Below are 15,908 nucleotides of genomic sequence, written 5' to 3' on the forward strand. Positions count from 1 at the left end.
TTGAAGTGAAAGCATGAGGCGTTGTTTTATTCGGGCATGGTTTTCGACATCCCTCACTTGTCCCCCCACCCTCCTTAACATAGTATTTACAAACACCACGTGGGACACAGTGCTATGTTATTATGCACCTATCATGCCACTGCTCAGATTAATCTATGTCATGTGTTATATATGTACTTGATATAAAGAGGTGTTATATTTTCATGTGTTTTTTGCTCCCTATTTAATGACATGAAGTTGAAGTAGTTTAAAGCTATTATTATGGCATTGCTGTTTCATCGAGTCTTTGCATATTTTTCTTATATATTAAATGTTTGTATTATATATATATATATATATATTTAGGTATATATGTACACGCAGTTTGTAATTTGTTGATCTTATTATTTTAGCAGACTTTCATAAATTAAAACCCATATTAAAAAAAGGTTTTTTTTTAAATGCAATACTCAATATCTTTGATAATTACGAACCAATTCTAATGATTTTATTTTATCGATAGGCAAACCGTTATGAAAATATTAAAAACCAAAGTAATATAAGTAAAATATATTTAGTTATAAAAACCCACTAAATGTATTGTATTATTTTATTTGAGATAAGTTATTGTAAAATTTTGTCCCGCATAAACTATTATCGCCGTAATTAAAAAAAAATAAGTTTTCACTCGACGTGAACATACAGATATATTTTTAACTTACTTTTATATATTATACTTTACTCTTTATACTGATATAACTTACTTTTACATAATTTTTACAAATAAATGAATTAATAGTAAATTAAATAGCATATACATAACAATAAATATACATAATAGACAAACAAATTTATTTCAGTATACTGCTTCAGAACTAATTTTAGTCCCGTAAATAATTCATAACTATAATTAAATATTAAATAAACACCAAATAGAGGGTAAATAACAAACAATCACAGTTTTGTTATAAAATTAAGAAAAGTTGTTATTGTTTTTTTTTTTTTTTAATTTTAGCGTTAAACTAAAATAATCATGTATTGTATACTATGCGTTTCTGTATAATACGTAAAAGCTAATATATTTTTAATTGTTGCGAACTCAGGCTCAGGTGTTGGAGGTATTTTTGACAACGTAACAGCTAAAAATATTTTCCCACTTATTATATTTATTAAATTGAATTATTTTTCCATTGTTATTCTATTTATTAACATTTCGTTGTTAAGAAAAATATTTTATTAATTAACACTACAGTTACGTAACAATTACTCATATTGTTTTAAGCAAGATGTGTTCTTATTAAGACATTGTAAACTTTTAAACGGGCGTGGATGTCCATATCTGTAACGTTCAAGGACTATTAAAAATGGTCAAAAGAGTTAATATATAATATTCAATCAAATGTCGAGATCTCGGCTCGAAGTCCACTGATTAGAACACGTTACATATTATTTATCATAACGAAGATTGCGAGTTCAAACCCGGGCAATCACCACTGAGTTTTCATGTCCTTAATTTTTTTAATAAGACATTTTGTATTCGATGTCGAATTAAAACACCGTAAGGAAACCTGTATTGGAAAAGCTCATTTCAAGACAAGAGGAGGCGATAGACGAGCTGTTGGACATTTACAAGCTGCAATTTCAAACATTTACTGCTTTACTTATTTATTTAGATTATTTAGCGAGTTACTAGTTAAATAATGCTTAATCTTGTTCTTTCGAACGTCAAATTAATAATGATAGAAAGAGCGACATTAGTGTTTAACCAAACAGACTTTAAGCAACAAGTAAGGCAGTCAATTTACATTAAACTATTTATCATCTTATATATATGAATGAATAATAGTTATATAATATAATTATGTATTATTAAAAGCTGGGCTTTCCTGGTGGTAAGGCCTTGTACAGGCCTGTTCAGGTGAATATTAGGCACCAGGTGGTACCAGCCACATCAGTTGGACCATCATAAAAACCAATATTTTGTAATGCTGCGTTTCTGCTTGAAGGGTAAGTAAAAAATGCCTGACCTTACAGGTATTTGGGATGGTTTAAACCCTCGTGATAGAATGACGGTTGTACTTCGTGCAGCGACAAAGTACGAGCTAAAGTGATCGCTTGCCTTTCATGTGTTAATATACCTAAATTAAAAATAAATAAAAATCACCAACTGTTTATAAAAAGTTATATGATTACATTAAAATCGAAGTGTGTCCTTCGATTTATCTGTAAATGTGACTTAACATTACTTATTAAATATATATTTACATGACATACCAATTTCTAAACCAGAAACTACACGTGGTTAATTATGTAACATAATAAAATCGATAAATTAGAATAGGGTTTTTATTATTTAAATGAATTGACGAACATTTAAAATTATAATTCTCATACAAAAACAAAAATGTCAAAGCACGGCAAGAAAAGTCTATTCACATATGAATATTTTTTTTTGTTATGACGTCATGTTATTTTCCATGATTTTTTTCTATTTTAGTAAGTTGACCTCTGCCCATGGCCGTCAGTAATATTTGGAGCAGAGTACCTGCTGTTACAGCATGCCAATTAGTCAATGTGGTGCCAAATAAAAAACCCTGAGTCATACCAATTTATTTGTCTTTTACCTGTTGGATCAATTGCGTTTTACCTATGAGTTACCTATATAATAGTTAAAGAAATGTATATATTTTTTAATATAAAATAGGTAAGCGGACGGGCCTTTGGGCTAGCTGATGATAAATGGTCACCATCAACCATAGACAATGGCACTGTAAAAAATATTAAACATTCCTTACATTGTTAATGCGGCACCAACCTTAGGAACAAAGATGTTTTTTTTATATAGAATAGGAAGGCGGACGAGCATATGTGCCACCTTATGCTAAGTGGTCACCAACACCCATAAAAATTGGCATTATAAGAAATGTTAACCATCGCTTACATCACCAATGCGCCACCCCACCAACCTTGGGAACTAAGATGTTATGTCCCTTGTGCCTGTAATTACACTGGCTCACTGACCCTACAAACCGAAACACAACAATACCAAGTACTGCTGTTTTGCGGTAGAATATCTAATGAATGGGTGGTACCTACCCAGACGAGCTTACACAAAACTCTACCACTTGAGCCTGTAGTTACACTGGCTCACTCACTCTTCAAACCAAAACATCAATCTATTGTGTGGTAGAATATGTAAATTGTTATTAATGGGTGATACCTACCCAGACGAGCTTGCACAAAGGCCTCCCACCAATTTATAATGAAGGTAGCTCAGAAGTGTCTATTTCTAATAATGTTTTTTTTTTTATACTTTTATAGATATTTTATAGATATAGATAGTTATATTCTATCCGTAGAACTAAGTATTATAAGAGTATTTGTTTAACGTAAGTTTTATTTCAGAAATAATTTAGGTTAAGATAAAATATCACTGTAGAATCCTTATTTAAAGATGGTAAGCTCGTCGGAAGTAGTTCCTAGCAGATAATCCTAGCAGAACGCTAGTGTGTCATAGCCGATAGTCTCATTGGATCCCACCAACGGGAATAGTGTTCTATAGGAACGCCATAGTTTATATTATCAGAATTTAAATTAAGGAAATGAAGCATAACCCAAAGGATCATTAAGTTATTCATAATAATATTATATAGGCTATTCAGAATAATATTATACTAATAAAATGATTCTCTCTCCATTGTTTATCATCCAGACAAATGTATACATCGTAAATACATTTGTCTATATGTATACATATTGTATACATCGTAAACACATTTGTCTGGATGATAAAGAATGGAAAGAGAATCATTTTATTAGTATAATATTATTCTGAATAGCCTATATAATAATAATAATAATAGTAATATTATTCTTCATTCTTAATTTAAATTCTGATAATATTATAAACAAAATTGAACAAATACAGTCTTTGTCAGTGAAAACAGTATTTTAAAGGTTATAGACATTTAAATAATATATAAAACAAAATTCTAAAAACCATTAGCTTATTATGTTTCTTATTATGTTTCTGAAAAATATCCTCTACAATAAGAAATATAATAATAATGTCCTGGGACATTTTTTACACACGGCCATCTGATCCCAAATTTAGCTTGTACAAAGCTTGTGCTATGGAAACCAGACAACTAATATACTACATATACTACTTTCCTTTTGTAAATACATACTTATATAGATAATTACACCCCGACTAAAGACAAACAGACATGTCACTAACATTTACTTAATATCGTATGCTTTTGCTAAGGATGTATACATATGTGTGTTGAGCTGTGATCGCTATTTAATTGATAAAAATGAAAATGTACTTGTTGTTTAAGAATCTCGGTGCAAAATTATAAGATACGCATAAAAAGATGTCGATGACACCCTATTGTACCAATATCGATGTTTTATATCAATTGTTTACAACAGAAGGCCAATTAAAAATTAGAAATGTTAACAGCTCATTATAATTTCTCCAGCCAACTATACTCACCCTGATACTAATAGCTTTTTTTTTTAATTTCATTATACATTGCTGAATCAGAACTATGCGGAAATTTCTTATTTCATATAACGCGTCAATGTAACTTTAAATTAATTTTATGTTTAAAACGGTTCAAGTTATTTGCTTTTATTTAAATAATATAATGTTTTCGATGTTCCCGTGGCAGTTATACACCGGCCTTCAAGAAATAATGACGCTTATAGATTCATAAGTGTCTAAGTGACAACGAAACGTCCCGTAGCATAAAATTCATTGAACTAAGTGACAGCTTAACTAAGTTATGAAAATAATATAATAGTGTCCCGATTTATCCCAGATTAGTGATTCCAAAATGCGCTTCGAATTTACGAGAAGGCAGTGGTTGACGGTTGTGGTTATTTCAATCGCTGATTTTTGTAACGCTATTTGTGTTGCACTTCAAGCGCCGTTTTTTCCACACGAGGTTTGTATGAAGTTTTAAAAATAGATTTATATTCGATTTTTGAAATTTAAGTTTAAATGGATACCATATATGTTTATATCAATATATTTAAAGCACAAATCAAACTTTGAAGAAAAAATTGATTCTTAAAAAATATTGTCTTTATAATACAAGTGATCGACGATTTTTTTCATGTTCATTGTATTAAAAAAACCGGCTAAATAATGTATGGCTTATTTCATTAATTATATGAAAGAATAAGACTGTAATGATTCTAAAAAAGTAATAATAAAACCATAACTCGAATAGCACATATAACATTATATTTTTTTATGTAGAAGTCAAATGTGTAACAAAGCTTTTAATATATATACGTTCACGTACGAGCCATGAGCATAAAGAAGTATATGTTTTAATAAAGGGGTTCATAGTCATCCAAATTCAAACCTTGAAAGTATTTTAAGAAGTCCATACTTCCTCAAATGAAGGCACTTGAAAAGCTGAAATTTACAAAAGAAAGTCTAGAAGAAATTAGAACTGCTCTGCCAGTGTGAAGAATAGAAAATCGGATGATGGATCGGATGTGGGTCTTAAATGATGTAATAAATTATTTAATAAGTATTGAATATTTGCCTAATGGTACAGCAGTTCGCTAGTGCCTGTTTTTTGAAACATTGAGGGGAAAATTGAATGAAAAAGATTCACTGAGTAAAGTACCAAGGAAAACCACTTTGATGTTATGTCTGGTTGAGAGACGACGTACGCCATTTTTATTCTTCGCTAACTGTACGAGAACTACAGACAAGTAATATGGTTTTTGAGGATATCGAAAAGGCATTTAACCGAGTGCCCCATGACTTTGTTTGGTGGGTCCTGAAAGATTAATATATACCATAACTACCCATATTTGAAACTAATTCGGTCAACGACAGAAAATACCAACAATTTCAGTGTGCCGGTGGGCCTATACCATGTAGATATACATAAATAGCTGTAAAGGACCCGATGTCCCGATATTAATATGTAGTCCGAAGGGATGAAATTACAAGAAATGATTTAGACAACAATGTGAATAGTTCTAAGAAGAAGACAAGAAAACAAAAAAAGATGAATGAACTGTGAAAAAATAATTTCTTACAAAACATATATATGAGTAATTATTACTAGAGCCGAACGAAGGTCGGTCGCCCTGGGACTTATTCTTGGAAATAACTGCAGATATGACTACGAAAGAGATGAATGGAAAGAAAAAATACACTGCGCAGACTCCAAATAAATACGATAAGGGCCAACGATTGATGATAAAATGATTCATTACATAGGAATCAAAAAACTGTATTTCCATTTTCAAACTACCGTTTATGACAAATCAAATCAATTTTTGGCATGTAAGACAGCCGTACAGTTCGTCTTTTCCTAACAATATTATATCAATATATTAATAAGCATGCAGTGTTTATCTATAATTAGTTGTACAATTGCGTTTGATATTTTGTTTATTTTAATTGTATCTATAGTAAGTTTTATATTGTAACAACTGTTGATAAACCTAAATAAAATAAAATAAAAAATATATTAAGCAGGTTCCACACGATGAACCAGTATTATGGTTCAGAAGTATTAAAATTCGAACACTATTTCGTATCAATATTTTTTCATGTATGTAGAAATAAAAACCCAACTTCTTCGGACCCAGTACGAATCAGCAAAGGTAACAAATTATAAACGCTGAGCGGCTTAATCTTTTTTAAGTTCTAGTGGCTGTACACGTTCTGTGTTCTACCTTACATATAGTCGGCTGCTGAGAGTGTAGTAGATAACCCCTCACTGCAGGTTATCAAGAGCTCACAATACAATTACGAGGCGCCGTAATTTTACTCGCAGTATCTAGGGCCGAACAAACTTAAATGACTATACACTTGTTTTTGCTTTGATTTATTGTTAAATAAATGGGATATTATTTTTTATTGTTAAAGTAGTTACACTTTAATATGATTTAAATTTATGAACACAAAATAAGATGTAACTTACAATATCATTATTTATGCCGTAAGTGCCTGTGTGATGTTTAAAGTATAAACTCATTGTAATTAATAATTAATATATATATATTAATATTATATAAATTATAATAGTATGATATCCACCATCCCGCATTGAAGCGTGGTAAAATAAGTTCAAAACCTCCACCTTAAAGGAAAAGGAGGCCTTAGCCAAGTGGGAAACAGGCTGTTATTTTATGTTATAAATATCTATATTTATGGCCTACTCCATAGATGGATTTTTTACACTTCTTCAGTTTTCGTTATATATTGATCACTTTAAATAATCGAATAATTGAATTGAAAAATGAAATAAATTTAATAAACAGGCCTTTTTAGTCAATAATATTTAAAATGTAAGTTTTCAATATTTTTTTTTTCTTTGGATTTGTCCGACCTCTGTCTCTACTGTTCATTATGTCCTGTTATTTGTAAAATAGGCAGTTCCATCGACGTCACAATTAGCTAAGTACTTTTTTGTAAACATTTGCAGGCTGAGTTAAAAGGCTGTTCAGCGACCGAGTATGGTCTCGTGTTTGGTGTGTTCGAGCTGGTGGTATTCATCATTAGTCCGTTCTATGGTACCCATCTGAACAGACTTGGACCGAAGTTAGTGTTTAACGCGGGGATTTTAACAACTTCAACATGTGCGATACTATTTGGGTAATGTTTTATATACATTAATATTAATAACTTTAGGTACTGAAATAAGCTCACTAGTATATCTTTAGTAGTCTTTAGTAATAGCATCACAGGTCAGTAGTATATATTTAGAGGTGAAGAAAGTAAAACTTCATAACCAAGCTCGAGATCCACCTTCATATATGTAATATTTTAAAGTAAAACGCTTCGACGACAAAAACAATAGACGAATCACTTCGGTATGGTGTAGTGAGTAGTGTAGTGTAGTAGTGCGCCTTTTTTGGTTTCAATAATTCTTATTATAAAATTTAATTTACAAAACTAAATTGACATTTTATTTAACAGATAAAAATATTTTAAGCTTATGAGCTAAGGAAGAAGCAATTTAAAAATTTCAATTAGCAGTTTTGAAACTGTTTTAGTGCGGTTGGCGTAACTACATCTAAACTGCAAACCGGTTGAGCAGTCTTTATATTCAGAAAACACTTTCCTAATACCGTCAGACAACCTAAATATATTGTTCTGAGGTGGTGTAACTCTTTCTTCGGAATCTACTACGTACTCGAGAAAAAGTATTAATATCCTGTATCCAAAACCAAAGTCAGAACTAGTTTATTTTGTACTTGGTACAGATGACGGGTCATGAGCTAATTGGCTACCAATATTACGTGTCTGACTCAAAGATCTACAGCGAATGTAGAAGTAGGTTACACAGCTAAATCAAATGTTTGTAATATCTTAAAATCTTCAAAATCGTAAAGAAAGCAAAAGTAATTGTCGGAGTAACAAAAAACAAATCTATTTGTGAATCGATCGGATCATCAGTTTTTATATTTAAATATTGAAAGAAAAATTGATGCTTAATCGAGCCCTGTCTAGTTTTTAAAAATTGCAGTGCAGTCTAACCAAATGTTAATTTATTTTAGGTAAATATTTCTCGTTATTAAGAAATGCATTAGAAGTACCATATAAATAAGAGGAAGAGTAGTAGTATTTTGTAATATTATTATTAAAAATATATTGCAACCTATGACATAAAAACATATTCTTAAGAACTTTACTAAACCTTAAAAAAATTTTTAGTCTATAATTTAAGATATTTCAAGTGTAATTTAAATACAAACACAATTAACTATTTTTAAGTTACTAATTTTCTTATTCTCGATTGGTAAATAAATTTACCCATTAAATGGTGTGGTGGTTTGATGATATTATTAGCGTCTAATATAATCAAAACTTATAAACTTTCAAAAAAGTAAAGTGGCCAAAACACTGGCAGAATTATAATTAATAATAATATATTCTTAATAAGAATCTTCGAATAATCCACAGGTTGCTAGACAAAGTCGAAGGCCACATACCATTCGTGACACTGGCATTCACGATACGTATCATAGAGGCTATGGGAAACGCTGCCTTCTTGACTGCTTCCTTCGCTATCATTGCAAAAGAATTCCCTAACAATGTTGCTACAATGTTTGTAAGTCAAATTATAAATTATAACATTTAAATCCTATCTATTATAATAATAATTCATCTCGTCCTTGATGGTGAAGGAAAACTTCGTGAGGAAAACTGCATGTGTCTAATTTCATTGAAATTCTGCTACATGTGTATTCTACCAACCCGCATTGGAGCAACGTGTTGGAATGGAGCTCCAAACCTTCTCCTCAAAAGGGAGAGGAGGCCTTAGCCCAGCAGTGGGACATTAACAGCCTGTTACTGATGTACTGTTACTGTAGTATAATAAACGCAAAAGTGGGTTTCTTTCTTACGCTTACAAAGCTTCACTACTCTACTAATTATTATGAAATTTGTACGTCACGGGTATAGAAAAGGCACCCACACACTGCCATTCCCTGAATCGCGGGTGACGCCGTCTGAATCTAGTTGCATATCTAGAAGTTACTCTAAACACTTTTAAATCTTATCTTTTTTAATATTAAAGTAAAGATGACGAGACATTAACCAATACACCAATAATGCCACAGGACAATCTTTTAGACGGCGTGTTTTTTCTATAAATTTATAATGCGTTTTTTGTTTTTATTTTAGATTTAATAAATTTCTATTATATTGTTTTATTACTAAAATATTTTTATTATGAAATAATCTTGTTATTATATAAAAAAAAAGATGTACAGATATTAGTTTATTACATTATCACTGTATGATAACTGTATTGTAATTATATAATTATAATAATTGCTAATAATTACTAAGTACATCTTGTTTTGTTACTTTGTTAGCAGTTAGGGTTAAACTTTCAAACCACTTTCACCTTGTCTATCTGTGTGACCTTTTTGATTGTAAAATAAGGTTTGATGGCGATCTAATAAAGCTTATTTAAACGATAATAAGAAAAGAATAATTTTCTATTGTATTTTATACTAAATTTATTTCTTTATTGTGTTAAAAAAATACCCTGCAATATAATCTTAGCAATGCATTTGATAAGCGTTAATGCTAACTTTAATTTTTATTAGATTCGCACAGATTAAATTAAAATTTTACCCTAATTATTCGGATTGGAACATTTTAGTTGAATGAAAGGATAGAATGATGTGTCTAAAGTATGAGTGAAAGTGACCAATTATTTATTTTATATTTTAATATTTCAGGCATCTTTAGAGACGTTTTTTGGCCTCGGTCTGATCGTGGGTCCCATGCTCGGTGGAGCTCTGTACAGCTGGGGTGGCTATTCACTACCTTTTGCTGTCTTGGGCTTTACGCTCTTCTGCACCGCTATCCTTTGCTACGTGACTTTACCAAAGACATCTGATGATGAAGATATTAAGCCTACTGGACGTAAGTTTAAAGTATAGTGCTATTTCAGTTATCAAATTGCCATTACACAAATTAAATTTACCTAATAATTATTTATAAACAATGTTCATACCTCTTAGTAGTAGCAGTGGTTGTCTTACTTAGTTTGGACGATGTTCCTCCGTAAAAACCTTATTATTATTTATAAAAAAAAAAAATTTTTTAAAGTAGTTCCTTTTTGTAATCTCTAGAACCAAATTGTTATATAATTTAAATTTAGAATAAGTTTATCTATTCATTTGTTATGATATAAAGTTGTTCGTTTATCGTTTAATGAGACCACTATCGTTTAGATATAATTAACTGCGTCACATATTAGACTTTACACTTGAGATCAACGAAGAGGCAATGATCTCAATTCGATCCAAATGTTATTAATTGGTTATCTAGTAATATTTTTATTGGCATTTTAATATTGACACTTATCTCTATATTGCATTATACACATATATATATTACATCGCCTTTAATGATTAATAGTTATTAATTTTCGCTTACATTATTTATTGAGATATATTCGTAATCTTTATTATAGATGAAGGTATACACAACGAGACGATAGGAAAGCTATCATGGCTTTTTTTGTAGACAATGTCTTAGTATAGATATTTCTTTGTTAAAAATCTGAAGGCGCTAAATATAAGACGTATTTATTTAATAATAATGAAAAATAACAATATTTATTATTTTTATATAAATATTTTGTTTTTTTTTTATTTATTTAAACTCATCCACTTAATCATGTCAATATCGGATGATGCATTTTTTATTATTTTTATTAAGTTTAGTAGTTTGACGTGCCTGCATGTTTTTACATTTACACTTACATATATATATTAAATATAACAATAATTCTTAAGAATATAGCTTAAAAAAATATTTGCGTCCACGATACGTTGTCTATTGTATCTGTGTTGATTTGAACAAATTCTTTCAATTAACAGCAACAATGATGTCATTACTGAAAATCCCTGGAGTCCTGTTAGCTGCAATTAGTATCATATCGACGAGTATGAGCATTGGATTTCTACAGGCCACTCTGGAACCACATCTACGACAGGTCAGCAGTAATATAAAATATATAGGAATTTATAAAGTTACAATTTTTTTTCTTTGTTATTATTATCGATCCCCACTTTTAAGGAGGATAATTACAAATTGACATCTGCCTGTTGCACTATTGTATGTAAATATACAAGCTGTACCAAAATTCAAAGATTATATTGAACCAGCATATAGGCCATTGAATGCCTACCTATAAAAATATGTCAATTTTAAAAAAAAGTTTGAGCAATTTATCGTTTTTTTTTTTTAAAAGAGCACCGTGTGCTTCGTTTGCCTGTTAAGTCGTGTTATTACTATCGCTCTTAATATTTAGTCTCGTATATCTTCTTATTAGTTTTATGAGTATTTATTGTTTTGAGAGACATCCGGCATAGACATTACGCACACGGGCTATGTGTTTGTAAGTGTACAGTCAAATATATAGAAAAATATTACAATCTTTACTATGCTTGCCATTTTGACTTTCCAACGTTAAGCAACTTAATATTTTGTTTTCCAGTTTAAATTTTCTCCCGTAATATTGGGTTTGATCTTCATAATTAATGGCGGCATATACGCACTGTCTGCCCCGACTTGGGGCTGGATGTGCGATCACCCTTCTATCAAACCTAAATATGTAACAGCACTTGGCCATTTATTCGTTACGGGAGCGTTCGTGCTTGTGGGTCCGGCACCTTTTATCGATATGCCAACGTAAGTAACAAAATGAATATTTAACAACCAGAAAAAAGCTTAGTGATATATACAATATATGTATAGCAATGATACCTGGTAAAATGATAACGACTGCTATACTATCGTACTCGAGTACGTGACCTTAGAGGTTATGCATGTCACTGTAGAAGTCATGTGACTGGAAAGTTCTTTAAAAAACGAGGACTTTCTTGATTCGACTAGATTTTTTTTTTTTAAATTACGTGATATTATCGTTGATTAAGAAAAAAATATTAAATTTCAGTTTATATTTAATAGAATTTGTCATCCAATGCTTTCATGACCAGCCACTGGTCTAGCAGGTTTTTTAATTATTACTTTTAACTATTTTAAAGTTTTTAGTTTTTGTGTTATTGAGTTCATAATTTGGCTAGATACAAATATTATTAATGTGACAGTAACTCTGTCTGTCTGTGTATCAGTTACGCTTACACGGTAAAGATGATTTTGATGAATGTTTTTTACGCAGCATGTCTAAGCCCCAAGGTCTGACATAGACTACATTTACCTAACACCTGACCTCCCCTTAATCGCGGGTGAAGCCGAAAGCGGAAACTAGTTGATTACAAACTAACTATCCTTACAATTATCCAGTAATATATACACTTTTGAGCATTAAATTTTTTTAACAACATAACAACTGTCCATTATAATAATCGTTCTTCCTTATAAATATTCCGTACAGCAATTGCATGGTATTAAAAAGTATTTAAGTAAGATCTTCCGTATCGTTTTCAAGGATGTTATGGGTTACAATCGCTGGTCTGGTGCTGCACGGTTTGGGAATTGGCAGTCTTCTCGTCTCTTCATTTTCAGATGCTCTTGGAACAGCAATGTATGTATTAACATTTCATTTTTTCTTTATCATATTGCAATTTTGAAAATACGTCCATAGTTTTATATAAGTATCCTACGGGTTGTGGTTTACATTTTGATTTATATACACCGCATAGGTCTAATTACATCTATAGATATGTACAATTTTGCTTCAAAAATAGTAAATTTAAAGATGAAAGACCATTTTTAGTCTATAACCAATATTTAATCACAAATTTTAATTTTAATCAAAGGTTAGGACGATAAGCCTTTAAGACGTTGCATAACGTGAGTGAAGATTTTATGATAATCATGCAGTGGTTTTCGTATCAATTCGTTTAGGCATATTTTAAAAGCTGGGATAGCCCAGTAACTAGAAAGAATAGGATCAAATACAATTACGTTTTTAATTCATCTCGTACTCGATGGTGAAGAAAAATATCTATATATGATAATCTGCCACACCTCTTCAAAACGAGATGAGGCCTTTTACCAACAGTGAGACTTTTGCTGGCTGTTGCTTTACTGTTTCTTTTATATCTCTAGTTCTAGCGGATTACCCAACTCAATAGAAACATATGGTCTGGTGTCTGGGATGTGGACTTCAACTTTCGCCTTAGGTGCCTTCATTGGTCCCACAGTGTCTGGTCTGCTCTTTGATTCGATCGGATTCCGGAGTTCCACCACATTTATTGTCATTCTTCATTTGTGCGTTGTAAGTATGTTAGTCAATTAGTACCTAAAATAGAAACAAAATTATACATAACTATTGTCACATTTCAAACATTGTATATGTTTTACGTATATAATAAATTATATTATTTTATTATATACGTAACAATACCTAAAAAGAACCTTTTTCACACATTTGGCCATTATGTCTTATTTTTATTTCTATCTCCAAAACTTGGGTCCGTGTCACATTTCAAGTTTTTATTTTTTCTATCGTTTTGCAGTATCACTTGTGAATTAAAATACTACATTATATACATATATCTCATCTTCCATTTGCTTATTTATTCTGATTTCACAGTAAATATCTCCTATATTTACATAGCTGTATCTAAATACTTAATGGAAAATTAATGACAAATAATAACACTTTTATTGACAATTCTGCATAAAATTTCTTGTATAAAATATATTGAAACGTTTTAATTTAAAATGATTACATAGATGGGAGTGGTACTTTTATTCCTGTGTACGTGCGAGCGTTACAAGATGGAAGTGTCGGTGTCTGCTGGCGACCTAATGCAATTGGACGGCACATTAGATGAAAGCGTCCTGATTGGAGATAAATTTATCACACCTGCTACTAGAACTAAAAGGTAATTCAATTAATGTATGAACTATATTAAAACGATCTTCATGGCAGTTGAAAGAGTTCTTCCTAATTTCATGATTATTAATCACAACAAGAGTATATTGCATTTTTATTTTATAACTGGAAAATATAATTTATATTATTAGCTAAAGAAATTTACATTATTTTTTTTATTTCATTAAGTTAATAGTTTTTGTTGACTGTACCGAACAGTACATACGAGTAATATAATATTTTATAGTCACAAATTTAATTATAGATATAATACCTTCCAAAATTAAAATTAAATTTTGAGCTGTAATTAAATTAGTAGCAACGCCTTTATCTTAATCTTAAAACAATAAATAGGATATAAAATAACCAATTCTTAGACTGTCTTATTCTAGCCGTCGCTACGGTATAAGCGTGGAGCAGTCCCGCCCGCCTGCCATGAACAGCCTTATCGCGTGCTCCAGTTTCAAGAACAGACGCAGTCCGTGGAGCCAGCGCACACCGAGATATCGGCCCTCCTATGGCAGCCTGGACCACCGTTTCAGAGCATCCCTCTCTGTAACGTAAATTCGCCGGTTACCCAGTACACTTTTCAAAATATTTCTTTAAGTCGAGATTATAAACAATTTATATCCTAGTCAATATCACCAAAGACACATATGAGTTGCGATAATACAGCCTTGGCGTCGATTCTACTAACAAACTGTCATTAAATCGCAATCGAATCGAAACTTAATCGTTACCGTTTATCCGTTTACCTATTCTTTAATTTAATTAACCATTGATAACATAAAAGTTAAAAATTAAGTAATGTTTTGATATTACGGTATATGGTAACATCATATAGGTTTCGTTTCGATCCGAATTGCTATGGAATAGTCGAAGTTGGGTTGAAATTGAATCGGAAAAATATTATGGCCGTTATATATTAGTAGAATTGTCCTCTGATTGTCAACTCTAGCTAACAACCTATTTATTAAAATGTAACAAATATCATAGATATTGCATTTTTCGTTACTTTGCCGTCATTTGTGGTACCTCTAAAGATAATATAATATTGAGATTAATATCATTTGTATTGAATTGTATTTTGAACATATGTACCTAATTATCAGGCAAAACACGGCAATCGGTTTTTTAATATAATTATTGTACACCTATTATAAATTTATAATTTATTTCATCTTATATTTCCATAATAAACGTAATTATTGTTATTATTTTAATTGATTTGTTTATCTATCCAACTTAAGTAAGAATGCCTAAGTAGGAATTTGTCTCTGATAAGTGATGGTATAATATGTTTTCTTAACAATTACAGTAATTGATGTAAATAATAAGATATAAATAAATAAATATTGTAAGTTTGATCTTTGATTTATTTTTTTAAGTAAGCCAGTAACACATTGGCACTGTAATAGAATATAAATATACGAATATTAAATATACTAACATATGTGATGAATGGGTTCATTCATCACATCATCATCATCATCAGACTAAGATTCTGACTATCACGAAACTCATGCTTAATTACATCACCGAACAATTTGATTATTTTTTTTCTGCACTCAG

General features: G+C 30.6%; 1 protein-coding gene across 2 annotated transcripts; it reads left to right on the forward strand.

The window, feature by feature from the left end:
• Positions 1-4,670: 4,670 nt before the first annotated feature.
• LOC126773331 (MFS-type transporter SLC18B1-like) lies at positions 4,671-15,703 on the forward strand. 2 transcript variants are annotated; one of them, XM_050494184.1, is made up of 10 exons: positions 4,671-4,934; positions 7,449-7,618; positions 8,930-9,077; positions 10,219-10,405; positions 11,368-11,483; positions 11,988-12,181; positions 12,942-13,037; positions 13,565-13,733; positions 14,195-14,346; positions 14,714-15,703. In XM_050494184.1, the coding sequence occupies exons 1-10, from the start codon at positions 4,824-4,826 to the stop codon at positions 14,898-14,900; spliced, it is 1,530 nt and encodes a 509-aa protein (XP_050350141.1). In that variant the 5' UTR covers positions 4,671-4,823; the 3' UTR covers positions 14,901-15,703. The 2 variants fall into 2 exon arrangements, with proteins under 2 accessions (XP_050350141.1, XP_050350150.1); XM_050494193.1 differs by having other exon boundaries at positions 14,729-15,703.
• The last annotated feature ends 205 nt before the right edge of the window (positions 15,704-15,908 follow it).

Source organism: Nymphalis io, chromosome 2, assembly GCF_905147045.1.
Source record: "Nymphalis io chromosome 2, ilAglIoxx1.1, whole genome shotgun sequence".
Taxonomy (NCBI): domain Eukaryota; kingdom Metazoa; phylum Arthropoda; class Insecta; order Lepidoptera; family Nymphalidae; genus Nymphalis; species Nymphalis io.

Excerpts from the sequence above, each read along its gene's own strand:
- LOC126773331 (XM_050494184.1), top strand. The coding sequence starts at position 4,824 with ATGCGCTTCGAATTTACGAGAAGGCAGTGGTTGACGGTTGTGGTTATT. Across the intron at positions 9,078-10,218 it reads ACAATGTTGCTACAATGTTT|GCATCTTTAGAGACGTTTTT; the intron begins GTAAGTCAAATT and ends TTAATATTTCAG. Across the intron at positions 13,038-13,564 it reads GATGCTCTTGGAACAGCAAT|TTCTAGCGGATTACCCAACT; the intron begins GTATGTATTAAC and ends TTATATCTCTAG.